This window comes from Anomaloglossus baeobatrachus, chromosome 4 (genome assembly GCF_048569485.1).
Source record: "Anomaloglossus baeobatrachus isolate aAnoBae1 chromosome 4, aAnoBae1.hap1, whole genome shotgun sequence".
NCBI classification, from domain to species: domain Eukaryota; kingdom Metazoa; phylum Chordata; class Amphibia; order Anura; family Aromobatidae; genus Anomaloglossus; species Anomaloglossus baeobatrachus.
Window position 1 is genome coordinate 23,465,391 of NC_134356.1, and position 17,759 is coordinate 23,483,149.

Sequence of the window (17,759 nt, forward strand, 5' to 3'; positions counted from 1 at the left end):
GTATGTATGTGTGTGTGTGTGTGTGTGTGTCCACTAAAGGAATCCGCACCGTCGCATTTACAATCACAAAATTTTGCACAGACACCTCATGTGACCCAGGGAATGTCATAGACTATGTTTTGACCGGAAAATTTAACCCCGCACTTCACAGTTACTCTTCAAAAAAAACCTGCCTCCATTAAAGTGAATGGAGCCTGGAACTACTGGTTATTAATAGCAGCTGTGATTAGTTGCTATAGGAACAAAGGACGTTATTAGTATAAGAGAGACAGACGGAGAAAAAGACAGACAGAGACAGACGGGGAAAGAGACAGACAGAGACAGACGGAGAAAGAGACAGAGACAGATGGCGAAAGAGACAGACAGAGACAGACTGGGAAGGGACAGACGGGTAAAGAGTCAGACGGGAAAAGAGACAGACCTGGAAAGAGACAGAGACAGGCAGACAGGGAAAGAGACAGTCCTGGAAAGAGACAGTCCTGGAAAGAGACAGAGACAGGCAGACAGGGAAAGAGACAAAAAGTGAGACAGACAAAGATAGATGGGGAAGAGATAGAGACAGACAAAGAAAGAGACAGACAGAGACAGACTGGGAAGGGACAGACGGGTAAAGAGTCAGACGGGAAAAGAGACAGAGACAGGCAGACAGGGAAAGAGACAGTCCTGGAAAGAGACAGTCCTGGAAAGAGACAGGCAGACAGGGAAAGAGACAAAAAGTGAGACAGACAAAGATAGATGGGGAAGAGATAGAGACAGACAAAGAAAGAGACAGACAGAGACAGGCAAGAAAAGACACAGACAAAGAGATGGACAAAGACAGACGGGGAAAGAGACAGGAAAAGAGACGGAAGACAGACGGGGAAAGAGACAGGAAAAGAGACGGAAGACAGACGGGGAAAGAGACAGGAAAAGAGACGGAAGACAGACGGGGAAAGAGACAGGAAAAGAGACGGAAGACAGACGGGGAAAGAGACAGATGGGGAAAGAGACAGCGCGATAGAGACATACAAAGAAAGACAGACAGAGACATGCAGACAGCGAAAGAGACAGACCTTGAAAGAGACATACGGGGAAAGAGACAGACCTGGAAAGAGACAAATGGGGAAAGAGACAGACAGACACAGAGATGTAGAGATAGAGAGAGATAGACTGATACAAAGATGGATGGATGGATAAATAGATAGATAGAGGGATAGATTTCTTCCTTATGAGAGCGGTGAGGTCTTGTTATCCTGTGCGTCGCTCTTGCTCGGAGCTGCGGTGTCATCACTATGTGTAATGATCCGGCCCCCGCTGTCCTCTGTATTATACACTCAGTCTCGCTCCATTACAAATAAATGTAACCAGTCTCCACCAGCACAGACGACAAAGCAATAACTGGGAGTGAAGAATGGGCAGAGCTGTACGGGCAGAACGCTGATCCCTCTGAAGGAGACGTCACGCCGCTGCCGTCCAGTCACGTCCCATCATTCATCATTGGGGATTGTTCCCCGCCTCTCGCCTGCGATCCAGACAATGTCATTGTCATACTGAGTACAAGGGCTAACACTTGTGTCCACCATGTGTGACTGTGGCCTGAATACATTCCACACACACTAAACTGAATGGAAGAAAGAAGGAGCTGCAATACCACACACAACCTGTGCACATGTGGGGGGCGCTGTTTTTGGAATGAATCAGTTCCTTTCCCAATCCTGTACACCCCTCTTATAAATGGCGACAGGAACGAAACTGGAAAAGGACTTTGGGAAGTAAAATAGATTCCTAAAAGACGGTGTGATCTTAAAGGGAAGGTTAGTTTTAGCTTAAAGGATCCACCAAGATAAGCAAAAAAGAAGAACTGTGATCCCAGTGATCGGGGAAGAATGATGGCAGCAGGTGCTTGATTTCCCAGCAGTGCCCCCACAGGAGAGATGCGATACTACACCCACCCAATGAAAATTACAGGCTGCTGATTACAGAGTCTATTAGAGGGAATGGGCGAAAAATCCCATCAATGAGCGAACTGAGAAAGTGTCAGTGAGACCGGTACGATGGTGGCTCCTCACCTCTAGACTCATGAAACTCCAGAGTCACGTGAGCGTCAAATCCCAGACTGAAGTAATTATTGAAAACATTTAGTGGAAGCTGAAAAAAAGCAGAGAACAAAATCAGAGATCAAGGAGAAAGCAAGAAGACAGAGTATACGGGCTTATAAAGACGAGAGAATCACTCAGGAGGACCCGGGTGTAGAGACCATCCTCACTTAGGAGGACCCGGGTGTAGAGACCGTCCTCACTTAGGAGGACCCGGGTGTAGAGACCGTCTCTCACTCAGGAGGACCCGGGTGTAGAGACAGTCTTTTAGGAGGACCCGGGTGTAGAGACCGTCTCTCAGGAGGACCCGGGTGTAGGGACCGTCTCTCAGGAGGAACCAGGTGTAGAGACCGTCTTTTAGGAGGACCCGGGTGTAGGGACTGTCTCTCACTCAGGAGGACCTGGGTGTAGAGACCGTCCTCACTTAGGAGGACCCGGGTGTAGAGACCGTCCTCACTTAGGAGGACCCGGGTGTAGGGACCGTCTTTTAGGAGGACCCGGGTGTAGAGACCGTCTTTTAGGAGGACCCGGGTGTAGGGACTGTCTCTCACTCAGGAGGACCCGGGTGTAGAGACCGTCCTCACTTAGGAGGACCCTGGTGTAGAGACCATCCTCACTTAGGAGGATCCGGGTGTAGAGACCGTCTTTTAGGAGGACCCGGGTTTAGAGACCATCTCTCAGGAGGACCCGGGTGTAGAGACCGACTCTTAGGAGGACCCGGGTGTAGGGACTGTCTCTCACTCAGGAGGACCCGGGTGTAGAGACCGTCCTCACTTAGGAGGACCCTGGTGTAGAGACCGTCCTCACTTAGGAGGATCCGGGTGTAGAGACTGTCTTTTAGGAGGACCCGGGTTTAGGGACCGTCTCTCAGGAGGACCCAGGTGTAGGGACGTCCCTCACTTAGGAGGACCCTGGTGTAGAGACCGTCCTCACTTAGGAGGATCCGGGTGTAGAGACTGTCTTTTAGGAGGACCCGGGTTTAGGGACCGTCTCTCAGGAGGACCCGGGTGTAGGGACGTCCCTCACTTAGGAGGACCCTGGTGTAGAGACCGTCCTCACTTAGGAGGATCCGGGTGTAGAGACTGTCTTTTAGGAGGACCCGGGTTTAGGGACCGTCTCTCAGGAGGACCCGGGTGTAGGGACATCTCTCACTTAGGAGGACCCGGGTGTAGAGACAGTCTCTCAGGAGGACCCAGGGGTAGAGACTGTCTCTCAGGAAGACCCGAGTGTAGAGACAGTCTCTCAGGAGGACCCTGGGGTAGAGACCGTCTCTCACTTAGGAGGACCCGGGTATAGAAACCGTCCTCACTAAGGAGGACCCGGGTGTAGAGACCGTCTTTTAGGATGACCCGGGTGTAGGGACCGACTCTCAGGAGGACCCGGGTGTAGGGACCGGTCCCTGCGCAGTGATTCCAGCATCTAAATATCTTTCTACACAATTGTTCGGTCTATGGTGCCATCTAGTGGTCATTTATCATATTACACTTCAGCTACGTTAAAGGGATTTTCCACTGCTCCGACAACTGCTTGTTTGCGGCCATATTCCGCACTGTAATATAAAAATAACAATATACTCACCTCCTGCATCGGCCCCTGTTCCAGTGATGTTGACATCAGGTCTCCCAGGGCTGGTGTGACATTATTATGCTAGGTGAGCCCTGTAGACAAACAGCGCCCACTCAATGGCTGCTCCGCTCACACCACCTCCGGACGTCTGAGGTTCATCCAAAGGAACTGTGAGAACCGCAGCCCATGAGGAGCCGCTGATTGGAATAAAAATGTCACAGGATCCCTGGGAGACCCGATGTCAGCATCACTGGGACGGGGCCGAGGCCGGAGGAGAGAAGATTGTTATTTTTATTTTACCATGGGGAATATAGCAGCGAACAAGCGGGTGTCAGAGCAGTGAAAAACCCCCGTAAATCACTATGGGCAGCTAATAACACATTTTCTCAGCTTAACAATATATTAACGACTTGTATTATACTCCAGAGCTGCACTCACTATTCTGCTGGTGCAGTCACTGTGCACATACATTACATTACTGATCCTGAGTTACCTCCTGTATTATACTCCAGAGCTGCACTCACTATTCTGCTGGTGCAGTCACTGTGTACATACATTACATTACTGATCCTGAGTTACCTCCTGTATTATACTCCAGAGCTGCACTCACTATTCTGCTGGTGCAGTCACTGTGTACATACATTACATTACTGATCCTGAATTACCTCCTGTATTATACTCCAGAGCTGCACTCACTATTCTGCTGGTACAGTCACTGTGTACATACATTACATTACTGATCCTGAGTTACCTCCTGTATTATACTCCAGAGCTGCACTCACTATTCTGCTGGTGCAGTCACTGTGTAAAACCAATTTTTGTTTAGGTCTTGTTTAGTCCCGCCAATCCCGGATATCTGCGAGTTTGCCCACCACTAATCGTTGGTTATATCATGTATTATACTCCAGAGCTGCGCTCACTATTCTGCCCCAGCCTCATACATAGGATGTGCAGTAATGATATGAGGTTTCTTGCCGCGGATCGTCCTTACAGCCCCAGACTCGCGGGCAGAGCATCTGACCTCTGACCTTATGTGTCCCATCATCCAGCTCCTCATGGAGTAGATCTGGGTTCCTCTCCACATGTAGATTCCAGCGGTCCAGCTGCACGATGGTGCCATCTTCTACATGGCAGAGGATCTTGGAGACCGGTTCATCTGTATAGCCCTGAGAAGACAAACAGAGTGAGAAAAGATGCGCCCCCTGCTGTACCGCTCTCTCCAGCGCCCCCTGCTGTACCGCTCTCTCCAGCGCCCCCTGCTGTACCGCTCTCTCCAGCGCCCCCTGCTGTCCCGTTCTCTCCAGCGCCCCCTGCTGTCCCGTTCTCTCCAGCGCCCCCTGCTGTCCCGTTCTCTCCAGCGCCCCCTGCTGTCCCGTTCTCTCCAGCGCCCCCTGCTGTCCCGCTCTCTCCAGCGCCCCCTGCTGTCCCTTTCTCTCCAGCGCCCCCTGCTGTCCCTTTCTCTCCAGCGCCCCCTGCTGTCCCTTTCTCTCCAGCGCCCCCTGCTGTCCCGTTCTCTCCAGCGCCCCCTGCTGTCACTGTCTCTCCAGCGCCCCCTGCTGTCACTGTCTCTCCAGCGCCCCCTGCTGTCCCTTTCTCTCCAGCGCCCCCTGCTGTCCCGTTCTCTCCAGCGCCCCCTGCTGTCCCTTTCTCTCCAGCGCCCCCTGCTGTCACTGTCTCTCCAGCGCCCCCTGCTGTCCCTTTCTCTCCAGCGCCCCCTGCTGTCCCTTTCTCTCCAGCGCCCCCTGCTGTCCCTCTCTCTCCAGCGCCCCCTGCTGTCACTGTCTCTCCAGCGCCCCTGCTGTCCCTTTCTCTCCAGCGCCCCCTGCTGTCCCGTTCTCTCCAGCGTCCCCTGCTGTCCCGTTCTCTCCAGCGCCCCCTGCTGTCCCGTTCTCTCCAGCGCCCCCTGCTGTCCCGTTCTCTCCAGCGCCCCCTGCTGTCCCGTTCTCTCCAGCGCCCCCTGCTGTCCCGTTCTCTCCAGCGCCCCCTGCTGTCCCGTTCTCTCCAGCGCCCCCTGCTGACCCTTTCTCTCCAGCGCCCCCTGCTGTCCCGTTCTCTCCAGCGCCCCCTGCTGTCCCGTTCTCTCCAGCGCCCCCTGCTGTCCCGTTCTCTCCAGCGCCCCCTGCTGTCCCGTTCTCTCCAGCGCCCCCTGCTGTCCCGTTCTCTCCAGCGCCCCCTGCTGTCCCTGTCTCTCCAGCGCCCCCTGCTGTCCCTTTCTCTCCAGCGCCCCCTGCTGTCCCGTTCTCTCCAGCGCCCCCTGCTGTCCCGTTCTCTCCAGCGCCCCCTGCTGTCCCGTTCTCTCCAGCGCCCCCTGCTGTCCCGTTCTCTCCAGCGCCCCCTGCTGTCCCGTTCTCTCCAGCGCCCCCTGCTGTCCCGTTCTCTCCAGCGCCCCCTGCTGTCCCGTTCTCTCCAGCGCCCCCTGCTGTCCCGTTCTCTCCAGCGCCCCCTGCTGTCCCGTTCTCTCCAGCGCCCCCTGCGGTCCTTTTCTCTCCAGCGCCCCCTCCTGTCCCGTTCTCTCCAGCGCCCCCTGCTGTCACTGTCTCTCCAGCGCCCCCTGCTGTCCCGTTCTCTCCAGCGCCCCCTGCTGTCACTGTCTCTCCAGCGCCCCCTGCTGTCCCTTTCTCTCCAGCGCCCCCTGCTGTCCCTTTCTCTCCAGCGCCCCCTGCTGTCCCGTTCTCTCCAGCGCCCTCTGCTGTCCTTTTCTCTCCAGCGCCCCCTGCTGTCCCGTTCTCTCCAGCGCCCCCTGCTGTCCCTTTCTCTCCAGCGCCCCCTGCTGTCCCTTTCTCTCCAGCGCCCCCTGCTGTCCCTTTCTCTCCAGCGCCCCCTGCTGTCCCTTTCTCACCAGCGCCCCCTGCTGTCCCGTTCTCTCCAGCGCCCCCTGCGGTCCTTTTCTCTCCAGCGCCCCCTCCTGTCCCGTTCTCTCCAGCGCCCCCTGCTTTCTCTGTCTCTCCAGCGCCCCCTGCTGTCCCGTTCTCTCCAGCGCCCCCTGCTGTCACTGTCTCTCCAGCGCCCCCTGCTGTCCCTTTCTCTCCAGCGCCCCCTGCTGTCCCTTTCTCTCCAGCGCCCCCTGCTGTCCCGTTCTCTCCAGCGCCCTCTGCTGTCCTTTTCTCTCCAGCGCCCCCTGCTGTCCCGTTCTCTCCAGCGCCCCCTGCTGTCCCTTTCTCTCCAGCGCCCCCTGCTGTCCCTTTCTCTCCAGCGCCCCCTGCTGTCCCTTTCTCTCCAGCGCCCCCTGCTGTCCCTTTCTCACCAGCGCCCCCTGCTGTCCCGTTCTCTCCAGCGCCCCCTGCTGTCACTTACCCCTCCCCAGTTGAGGGTGCGGGCGAGGTCGTTCCCAGTCCCCAGCGGAAGAACAGCAACAGGAGGCTGCGGGTTCAGCTGCAGCTCGTCCAAGACAGACAGGATCCAGCCTACCTGTGAGAAGATTGGTGGATTACACAGCGGCTGAGGACCAATCACACGGCACATGCCAAGACCAAACCCAGTCACATAACACAGGAGACAACAGCGCCACCTACTGATCACTGACATACTGCACTGTATACCGCCATACCGAGTATCAGCGATAACGCCGATCCATACCACTCTGCCAAACAGCGGCCCCCGCTCTACTAATTATAGGGGGTCCTGCAGTTATCACAGCGAGTAATAGCTAAAGCCTGGGAGGACCATAATACAGAGGATTCACCATCGCTCTACACAAGAAGAGGAGCCACTGACAGCAAGCTACTCCCAGTATTATACTCCAGAGCTGCACTCACTATTCTGCTGGTGCAGTCACTGTGTACATACATTACATTACTGATCCTGAGTTACCTCCTGTATTATACTCCAGAGCTGCAATCACTATTCTGCTGGTGCAGTCACTGTGTACATACATTACATTACTGATCCTGAATTACCATCTGTATTATACTCCAGAGCTGCACTCACTATTCTGCTGGTGCGGTCACTGTGTACATACATTACTGATCCTGAGTTACCTCCTGTATTATACTCCAGAGCTGCACTCACTATTCTGCTGGTGCAGTCACTGTGTACATACATTACATTACTGATCCTGAGTTACCTCCTGCATTATCCTCCAGAGCTGCACTCACTATTCTGCTGGTGCAGTCACTGTGTACATACATTACATTACTGATCCTGTATTATACTCCAGAGCTGCACTCACTCTTCTGCTGGTGCAGTCACTGTGTAGATACATTACATTACTGATCCTGAGTTACCTCCTGTATTATACCCCAGAGCTGCACTCACTATTCTGCTGGTGCAGTCACTGTGTAGATACATTACTGATCCTGAGTTACCTCCTGTATTATACTCCAGAGCTGCACTCACTATTCTGCTGGTGCAGTCACTGTGTACATACATTACATTACTGATCCTGTATTATACTCCAGAGCTGCACTCACTATTCTGCTGGTGCAGTCACTGTGTACATACATTACATTACTGATCCTGAGTTACTTCCTGTATTATACTCCAGAGCTGCACTCACTATTCTGCTGGTGCAGTCACTGTGTACATACATTACATTACTGATCCTGTATTATACTCCAGAGCTGCACTCACTATTCTGCTGGTGCAGTCACTGTGTACATACATTACATTACTGATCCTGAGTTACTTCCTGTATTATACTCCAGAGCTGCACTCACTATTCTGCTGGTGCAGTCACTGTGTACATACATTACATTACTGATCCTGAGTTACCTCCTGTATTATACTCCAGAGCTGCACTCACTATTCTGCTGGTGCGGTCACTGTGTACATACATTACATTACTGATCCTGAGTTTCCTCCTGTATTATACTCCAGAGCTGCGCTCACTATTCTGCTGGTGCAGTCACTGTGTACATACATTACATTACTGCTCCTGAGTTACATCCTGTATTATACCCCAGAGCTGCACTCACTATTCTGCTGGTGCGGTCGCTGTGTACATACATTACAGCCTATCTCTTACCGTCCCATCGCCACCACAGGCAAGAATTCGTAAATTTGGCACTTTTCTATACAACTCTAGGCTGTAAGACAAAATATAAAAATACATAAACACAATTACCCATAGTAACGATACGAGGAGCTGCCTCCCCATTTTTCTTTTTTTTTTCTAAACTGCCAGGTTAGAATCTGCAGCTGCATCTCCCTCCTCCCCCTTCTCACTGTCATCTATCGACTAGATGGATATCTCAGTGATTGATGAAGTTTCTGATCACTAGAGACTCCTGCCTACAGGAAATGAGATCTACAGGTTGCTCTAAGTTTAGGAACACTTTACTGAGAGATAGGACTTGCAGCTCCATCTCCCTCCTCCCCCCATTTAGCCTTCTATTCATAGTATAAGGATTTTTGGTGATTGAGGTTCCTGAACACTTACATAGATTTTGCCAGATTTTTCCAGATTGTTGTATGGTTAGGGAGATGATGCTGAGATAGAACCTGCAGCTACATCTCCCCCTTCCCTCTCTTTACTGACATCTTTTTACTGTTAATGGACTTTTTCAGGGACCGGCATTTTATGAGTATTTAAAGAGATTCTGCAAATTGGAAATGGGGACGTGCAGTTGTTGTAAGAAGATGATGTTGACTGAGAAGCTGCAGCTCCATCTCCCTCTTCCCCCCCTCTTTATTTACTTGCATTTACATTGTATGTATTTTTTGTTTTGGGGTGCTCAAGCTTTTACAGAAATCCTAGAGGAAGGGAAAGGGAAACAATAGTCGCTGAAGAGTGAGGAAGATGACAGCGGCACATTGGGGAGAACTTGGCATGAAAATAATGGCTAATCAGGAGCAGCGATCGGCTAATCACCAGATTTCCTACACAATACCTACATACCCATCCTGAAATTTACAGAGGGCTCAAAGGGGCATAACAATCGCGGTCGCAGAGGATACGACCACGAGGACATGATTACAAAAAGGGGTCAGGATGGAGGACATTAATACAGAAAGGGGCAAGGATGGAGGAGATCATACCAGGAATGGGCCCAGGATGGGGGAAGTTAGTTTTAAAAGGGGACCAGAATGGGGATATTAGGAAAGGCTGGGGCCAGGACGGAGGCCAATATTATAGGAAGGGGCCCAGGATGGTGGAAATTATACTAGTAAGGGGTCAGGATGGAGGACATTATTACAGGAAGGACCCCAGGATCGTGGAAATTATACTAAAAAGGGGCCAGGATGGGGGACATTATTACAGGAAAGACCCCAGTATGGTGGAAATTATACTAAAAAGGGGCCAGGATGGGGGACATTATTACAGGAAGGGGTACAGTATGGTGGAAATTATACAAGTAAGGGGCCAGGATGGAGGCCATTATTACAGGAAGGGGCCCAGGATGGTGGAAATTATACTAGTAAGGGGCCAGGATGGAGGACATTATTACATGAAGGGGCCCATGATGGTGGAAATTATACTAGTAAGGGGCCAGGATGGAGGACATTATTACAAGAAGGGGCAAGGATGGGGAACATCATACCAAGAAGAGGCCCAGGATGGGGGAAATTAGTTCTTAAAAAGGGCTCAGGATGGGGACATTATTACAGGAAGGGGTCAGGATGTTGGGCAATATTACAAAAAAGTGGCCAGGATGGAGGACATTACATTAAGAGCCCAGGATGTTGGACAGTATTTCAGGAAGGGGTTAAGAGGGAGGAAATTTGTTCTAAAAGGGGCCCAGGATGGGGACATTATCATAAGAAGGGGCCAGGATGGGGACACTATTACAGGAAGGGGCCAGGATGAGATAAATTAGTTTTAAAAGCAGCCCAGAATGGGGATATTAGTAAAGGCTGGAGCCAAGGTGGGGGCCATTATTACATGAAGGGGCCCAGGATGGTGGAAATTATACTAGTAAGGATCCAGACTGATTATTACAGGAAGGGGCAAGGATGGAGGACATTATTACAAGAAAGGGCCCAGGATGGTGGAAATTATACTAGTAAGGAGCCAGGATGGAGGATATTATTACAGGAAGGGGCCCAGGATGGTGGAAATTATACTAGTAAGGATCCAGACTGATTATTACAGGAAGGGGCCCAGGATGGGAAACATCATACCAAGAAGAGGCCCAGGATGGGGAAAGTTAGTTCTAAAAAGGGCTCAGGATGGGGACATTATTACAGGAAGGGGTCAAGATGTTGTGCAATATTACAAAAAAGCGGCCAGGATGGAGGACATTACATTAAGAGCCCAGGATGTTGGACTTTATTACAGGAAGGGGTCAAGATAGAGGAAATTCATTTTAAAAGGGGCCCAGGATGGGGACATTATCACAAGAAGGGGCCAGGATGGAGGACACTATTACAGTAAGGGGCTATGATGGGGGACATTTTTACAGGCAGGGGCCCAGGATAGGGAAATTATACCTGGAAGGGGCCAAGGATGGGGAAAATTAACTTTAAATGAAGCCCAGAATGGGGACACTATTACAGGAAGGGGCCAAGATGGAGGACATTTTGACAGACAGGGGCCCAGGATGGGGAACATGCAGGTTGGAGCAAATTTTGCACTGGTACGATTCATACATATGGGCTCCCTAAAATACCCCTTCCTGGGTGTAACATTCGGGAGGCCTGAAATCATTAACCCCTTCCTTACACTAACAGCAACCCAAGTGACTTTTATGTTTTTTGGGAGATGGCAGAACTCCGCCTCTTCTTCTCTCCTATCTTTTTGCATGGGGCGGGGACACTCACGCTTCCCGTGGTCCTTCCTGAGAGAGATCGAAGACCTGCCGTGGATTCAGGAACCACATGAACATCTGCAGCACTTTCGTACCCTATTTGGGAACAACAGTGGGGTTAGTAATGGCGACCACACAAGCCACAGAGGAGAAAGGGGCACCAAAAAAGGGACCGTTTCTGGGTGGGGTGAGGATATTTGCTGGTGGAGTTAGGTATTAACGATAAGAACATAACCCACGTACCTGGTTTCCACCGCTTTTTGGGTTCACAAAGACCAGCAAAGGTTTCATGAGGGGGGAAGAGATGGGTTTAATCACAAAGGCCCGGCCTTTAATGTCCTGGGAAGGAGAAGGTGACAATCAGACTAGGAGCGTGCTCTGTGGATGCATCTGGCCACCACTAGAGGGAGCTGAATTGTTCCCCACACATGGTTTACATCAGTATGCAGCGAGCTCCCCCTAGTGGTGACCGCAGGCAGCCGCAATATTGTGTTATATGTGTATACGCAGGAGATCTGAGGCTCTGTACCGGGTAAGAGCGGGAAACTATCATTTTTTTGATATTGTCTATTTTAGAAAATAATCCTGAAATTTAGCAAATTTTACTTTGAGAATCACAAAACGCTGACACCTCCTGTTCTGTGGAGATCACGTCTCAGCAGTCACCTCATTATCATCACAGACAGGATAACAACTCATTGTATCAATAACACAGGACCCACCATTAACAACAGACAATATCACAGCTCACCTCCTCTCCCTCATCTACAATGACTGATAACACCTCTATATAAATTCAATAACACAGGATCTACCATTCAAAACAGATGTCACAGCACACCTCCTCCTCCTGTACAATGACTGATAACACCTCTATATACAGTAAATAACACAGCGTCCACCATTCCCAATAGGTGATGTCACAGCTCACCTCCTCCTCTTCCATTTCAATGATTGATAACACCTCTATATACAGTAAATAACACAGGATCCACCATTCACAATAGATATCACAGATCACCTCCTCATCCTCCTGTACAATGACTGATGACACCTCTATATACAGAAGATAACACAGTTTCCACCATTCACAATAGGTGATGTCACAGCTCACCTCCTCCTCCTGTTCAATGATCCATAACATCTCTACATACATAGATAGCACAGGAACTACTATTAACACTGGGAAATATCACAGCTCACCTCCTCTCACTCATCTACAATGACTGATGACACCTCTATATACAGTAGATAACACAGGATCCACCATTCAAAGCAGAGCATGCGCACAATACTCTCCTAGAGAGGATACTCAACATACTCTCCGGCAGAGCATGCGCACAACACTCTCCTAGGGAGCATACCCAACAAACTCTCCAGCAGAGCATGCGCACAACACTCTCCTAGAGAGCATAACCAACATACTCTCCAGCAGAGCATGTGCACAACACTCTCCTAGGGAGCATACCCAACAAACTCTCCAGCAGAGCATGCGCACAACACTCTCCTAGAGAGCATAACCAACATACTCTCCAGCAGAGCATGCGCACAACACTCTCCTAGGGAGCATACCTGATATACTCTCCGGCAGAGCATGCGCACAACACTCTCCTTGAGGGCATAACCAACATACTCTCTGGCAAAGCATGCCCACAACACTCTCCTAGAGAGCATACCTAACATACTCCCCGGCAGAGCATGCGCACAACACTCTCCTAGAGAGCATACCCAACATGCTCTCCGGCAGAGGATGCGCACAACACTCTCCTAGAGAGCATACCCAACACACTCTCCAGCAGAGCATGCGCACAACACTCTCCTAGAGAGCATACCCAACATACTCTCCAGCAGCGCATGCGCACAACACTCTCCTAGAGAGCATACCCAACATACTCTCCTAAAGAGCATGCGCACAACACTCTCATTGAGGGCATAATCAACATACTCTCTGGCAAAGCATGCGCACAACACTCTCCTAGAGAGCATAACGAACATACTCTCCTAAAGAGCATGCGCACAACACTCTCCTAGGGAGCATACCTAACATACTCTCCGGCAGAGCATGCACACAACACTCTCCTTGAGGGCATAACCAACATACTCTCTGGCAAAGCATGCGCACAACACTCTCCTAGAGAGCATAACGAACATACTCTCCTAAAGAGCATGCGCACAACACTCTCCTAGAGAGCATACCCAACATACTCTCCAGCAGCGCATGCGCACAACACTCTCCTAGAGAGCATACCCAACATACTCTCCTAAAGAGCATGCGCACAACACTCTCATTGAGGGCATAATAAACATACTCTCTGGCAAAGCATGCGCACAACACTCTCCTAGAGAGCATAACGAACATACTCTCCTAAAGAGCATGCGCACAACACTCTCCTAGGGAGCATACCTAACATACTCTCCGGCAGAGCATGCACACAACACTCTCCTTGAGGGCATAACCAACATACTCTCTGGCAAAGCATGCGCACAACACTCTCCTAGAGAGCATAACGAACATACTCTCCTAAAGAGCATGCGCACAACACTCTCCTAGAGAGCATACCCAACATGCTCTCCGGCAGAGCATGCGCACAACACTCTCCTAGAGAGCATACCCAACATACTCTCCGGCAGAGCATGCACACAACACTCTCCTAGAGAGCATACCCAACATACTCTCCGGCAGAGCATGCGCACAACACTCTCCTAGAGAGCATACCCAACATACTCTCTGGCAGAGCATGCGCACAACAATCTCCTAGAGAGCATAGCCAACATACTCTCCAGCAGAGCATGCACACAACACTCTCCTAGAGAGCATACCCAACATAATCTCCAGCAGAGCATGCGCACAACACTCTCCTAGGGAGAATACCCAACATACTCTCCAGCAGAGCATGCACACAACACTCTCCTAGGGAGCATACCCAACATACTCTCCTGCAGAGCATGCGCACAACACTCTCCTAGAGAGTATACCCAACATACTCTCCTGCACAGCATGCGCACAACACTCTCCTAGAGAGCATACCTAACATACTCTCTGGCAGAGCATGCACACAACACTCTCCTAGAGAGCATATCCAACATACTCTCCAGCAGAGCATGCGCACAACACTCTCCTAGAGGGCATACCCAACATACTATCCGGCAGAGCATGCGCACAACACTCTCCTAAAAAGCATACCCAACACACTCTCCTTCAAAGCATGCGCACAACATTTTCCTAGGGAGCATACCCAACACACTCTCCAGCAAAGCATGCACACAACACACTCCTAGAGAGCAAACCCAACATACTCTCCTGCACAGCATGCGCACAACACTCTCCTAGAGAGCATACCCAACATACTCTCCAGCAGAGCATGCGCACAACACTCTACTAGAGAGCATACCCAACATACTCTCCAGCAGAACATGCGCACAACACTCTCCTAGAGGGCATACCCAACATACTCTCCAGCAGAGCATGCGCACAACACTCTACTAGAGAGCATACCCAACATACTCTCCAGCAGAGCATGCGCACAACACTCTCCTAGAGAGCAAACCCAACATACTCTCCAGCAGAGCATGCGCACAACACTCTCCTAGAGGGCATACCCAAAATACTATCCGGCAGAGCATGCGCACAACACTCTCCTAGAGAGCATACCCAACATACTCTCCGGCAGAGCATGCGCACAACACTCTCCTTGAGGGCATAACCAACATACTCTTCGGCAAAGTATGCGCACAACACTCTCCTAGAGAGCATACCCAACACACTCTCCTAAAGAGCATGCGCACAACAGTCTCCTAGGGAGCATACCTAACATACTCTCCGGCAGAGCATGCGCACAACACTCTCCTAGAGAGCATACCGAACATACTCTCCAGCAGAGGATGCACACAACACTCTCCTAGAGAGCATACCCAACACACTCTCCTGCAGAGGATGCGCACAACACTCTCCTAGAGAGCATACCCAACATACACTCCGGAAGAGCATGCAAACAACACTCTCCTAGAGAGCATACCCAACATACTCTCCAGCAGAGCATGCACACAACACTCTCCTAGAGAGCATACCCAACATACTCTCCAGCAGAGCATGCACACAACACTCTCCTAGGGAGCATACCTAACATACTCCCTGGCAGAACATGCGCACAACACTCTCCTTGAGGGCATAACCAACATACTCTCTGGCAAAGCATGCCCACAACACTCTCCTAGAGAGCATACCGAACATACTCTCCTGCAGAGGATGCGCACAACACTCTCCAAGAGAGTATACCCAACACACTCTCCAGCAGAGCATGCACACAACACTCTCCTAGAGAGCATACCCAACATACTCTCCAGCAGAGCATGCGCACAACACTCTACTAGAGAGCATAACAAACATACTCTCCTAAAGAGCATGCGCACAACACTCTCCTTGAGGGCATAACCAACATACTCTCTGGCAAAGCATGCACACAACATTCTCCTAGAGAGCATAACGAACATACTCTCCTAAAGAGCATGCGCACAACACTCTCCTAGAGAGCATACCCAACATACACTCCGGTAGAGCATGCACACAACACTCTCTTAGAGAGCATACCCAACAGACTCTCCTGCAGAGCATGCGCACAACACTCTCCTAGAGAGCATACCCAACATACTCTCCTGCAGAGCATGCGCATAACACTCTCCTAGGGAGCATACCGCACATACTCTCCGGCAGAGCATGCGCACAACACTCTCCTAGAGAGCATACCCAACATACTCTCCGGCAGAGCATGCGCACAACACTCTCCTAGGGAGCATACCCAATATACTCTCCAGCAGAGCATGCGCACAACACTCTCCTAGAGAGCATACCCAACACACTCTCCTGCAGAGCATACGCACAACACTCTCCTAAAGAGCATACCCAACACACTCTCCAGCAGAGCATGCGCACAACACTTTTCTAGACAGCATATCCAACATACTCTCCAGCAGAGCATGCGCACAACACTCTCCTGCAGAGCATACCCAACATACTCTCCAGCAGAGCATGCACACAACACTCTCCTAGAGAGCATACCCAACATACTCTCCAGCAGAGCATGCGCACAACACTCTCCTAGAGAGCATAGCCAACATACTCTCCAGCAGAGCATGCGCACAACACTCTCCTAGAGAGCATAACCAACATACTCTCCTAAAGAGCATGCGCACAACACTCTCCTTGAGGGCATAACCAACATACTCTCTGGCAAAGCATGCGCACAACACTCTCCTAGAGAGCATAACGAACATACTCTCCTAAAGAGCATGCGCACAACTCTCTCCTAGAGAGCATACCCAACAGACTCTCCTGCAGAGCATGCGCACAACACTCTCCTAGAGAGCATACCCAACATACTCTCCTGCAGAGCATGCGCATAACACTCTCCTAGGGAGCATACCCAACATACTCTCCGGCAGAGCATGCGCACAACACTCTCCTAGAGAGCATACCCAACATACTCTCCGGCAGAGCATGCGCACAACACTCTCCTAGGGCGCATACCCAACATACTCTCCAGCAGAGCATGCGCACAACACTCTCCTAGAGAGCATACCCAACACACTCTCCTGCAGAGCATACGCACAACACTCTCCTAAAGAGCATACCCAACACACTCTCCAGCAGAGCATGCGCACAACACTCTCCTAGCGAGCATACCCAACATACTCTCCGGCAGAGCATGCGCACAACACTTTTCTAGACAGCATATCCAACATACTCTCCAGCAGAGCATGCGCACAACACTCTCCTGCAGAGCATACCCAACATACTCTCCTGCAGAGCATGCACACAACACTCTCCTAGAGAGCATATCCAACATACTCTCCAGCAGGGCATGCGCACAACACTCTCCTGCAGAGCATACCCAACATACTCTCCTGCAGAGCATGCGCACAACACTCTCCTAGAGAGCATACCCAACATACTCTCCTGCAGAGCATTCGCACAACACTCTCCTAGAGAACATACCTAACATACTCTCCGGCAGAGCATGCGCGCAACACTCTCCTAGGGAGCATACCCAACATACTCTCCGGCAGAGCATGCGCACAACACTCTCCTAGGGAGCATACCTAACATACTCTCTGGCAGAACATGCGCACAACACTCTCCTTGAGGGCATAACCAACAAACTCTCTGGCAAAGCATGCCCACAACACTCTCCTAGAGAGCATACCGAACATACTCTCCTGCAGAGGATGCGCACAACACTCTCCTAGAGAGCATACCCAACATACTCTCCGGTAGAGCATGCACACAACACTCTCCTAGAGAGCATACCCAACACACTCTCCAGCAGAGCATGCACACAACACTCTCCTAGAGAGCATACCCAACATACTCTCCAGCAGAGCATGCGCACAACACTCTCCTAGAGAGCATAGCCAACATACTCTCCAGCAGAGCATG

At 51.0% G+C, this 17,759-nt stretch overlaps 1 protein-coding gene across 1 annotated transcript in view; it reads right to left on the reverse strand.

Moving 5' to 3' along the window:
* The window catches only part of DGKI (diacylglycerol kinase iota), a 197,162-nt gene that overhangs the window by 136,712 nt on the left and 42,691 nt on the right, over positions 1-17,759 (reverse strand). Inside the window, exons 8-13 of the mRNA XM_075343835.1 lie at positions 11,570-11,665; positions 11,340-11,422; positions 8,605-8,665; positions 6,936-7,049; positions 4,670-4,807; positions 2,049-2,127 (exon numbers count right to left, since the gene is read on the reverse strand). Coding sequence (XP_075199950.1) covers positions 2,049-2,127; positions 4,670-4,807; positions 6,936-7,049; positions 8,605-8,665; positions 11,340-11,422; positions 11,570-11,665 — 571 coding nt within the window. The remainder of the gene's footprint in view (positions 1-2,048; positions 2,128-4,669; positions 4,808-6,935; positions 7,050-8,604; positions 8,666-11,339; positions 11,423-11,569; positions 11,666-17,759) is intronic.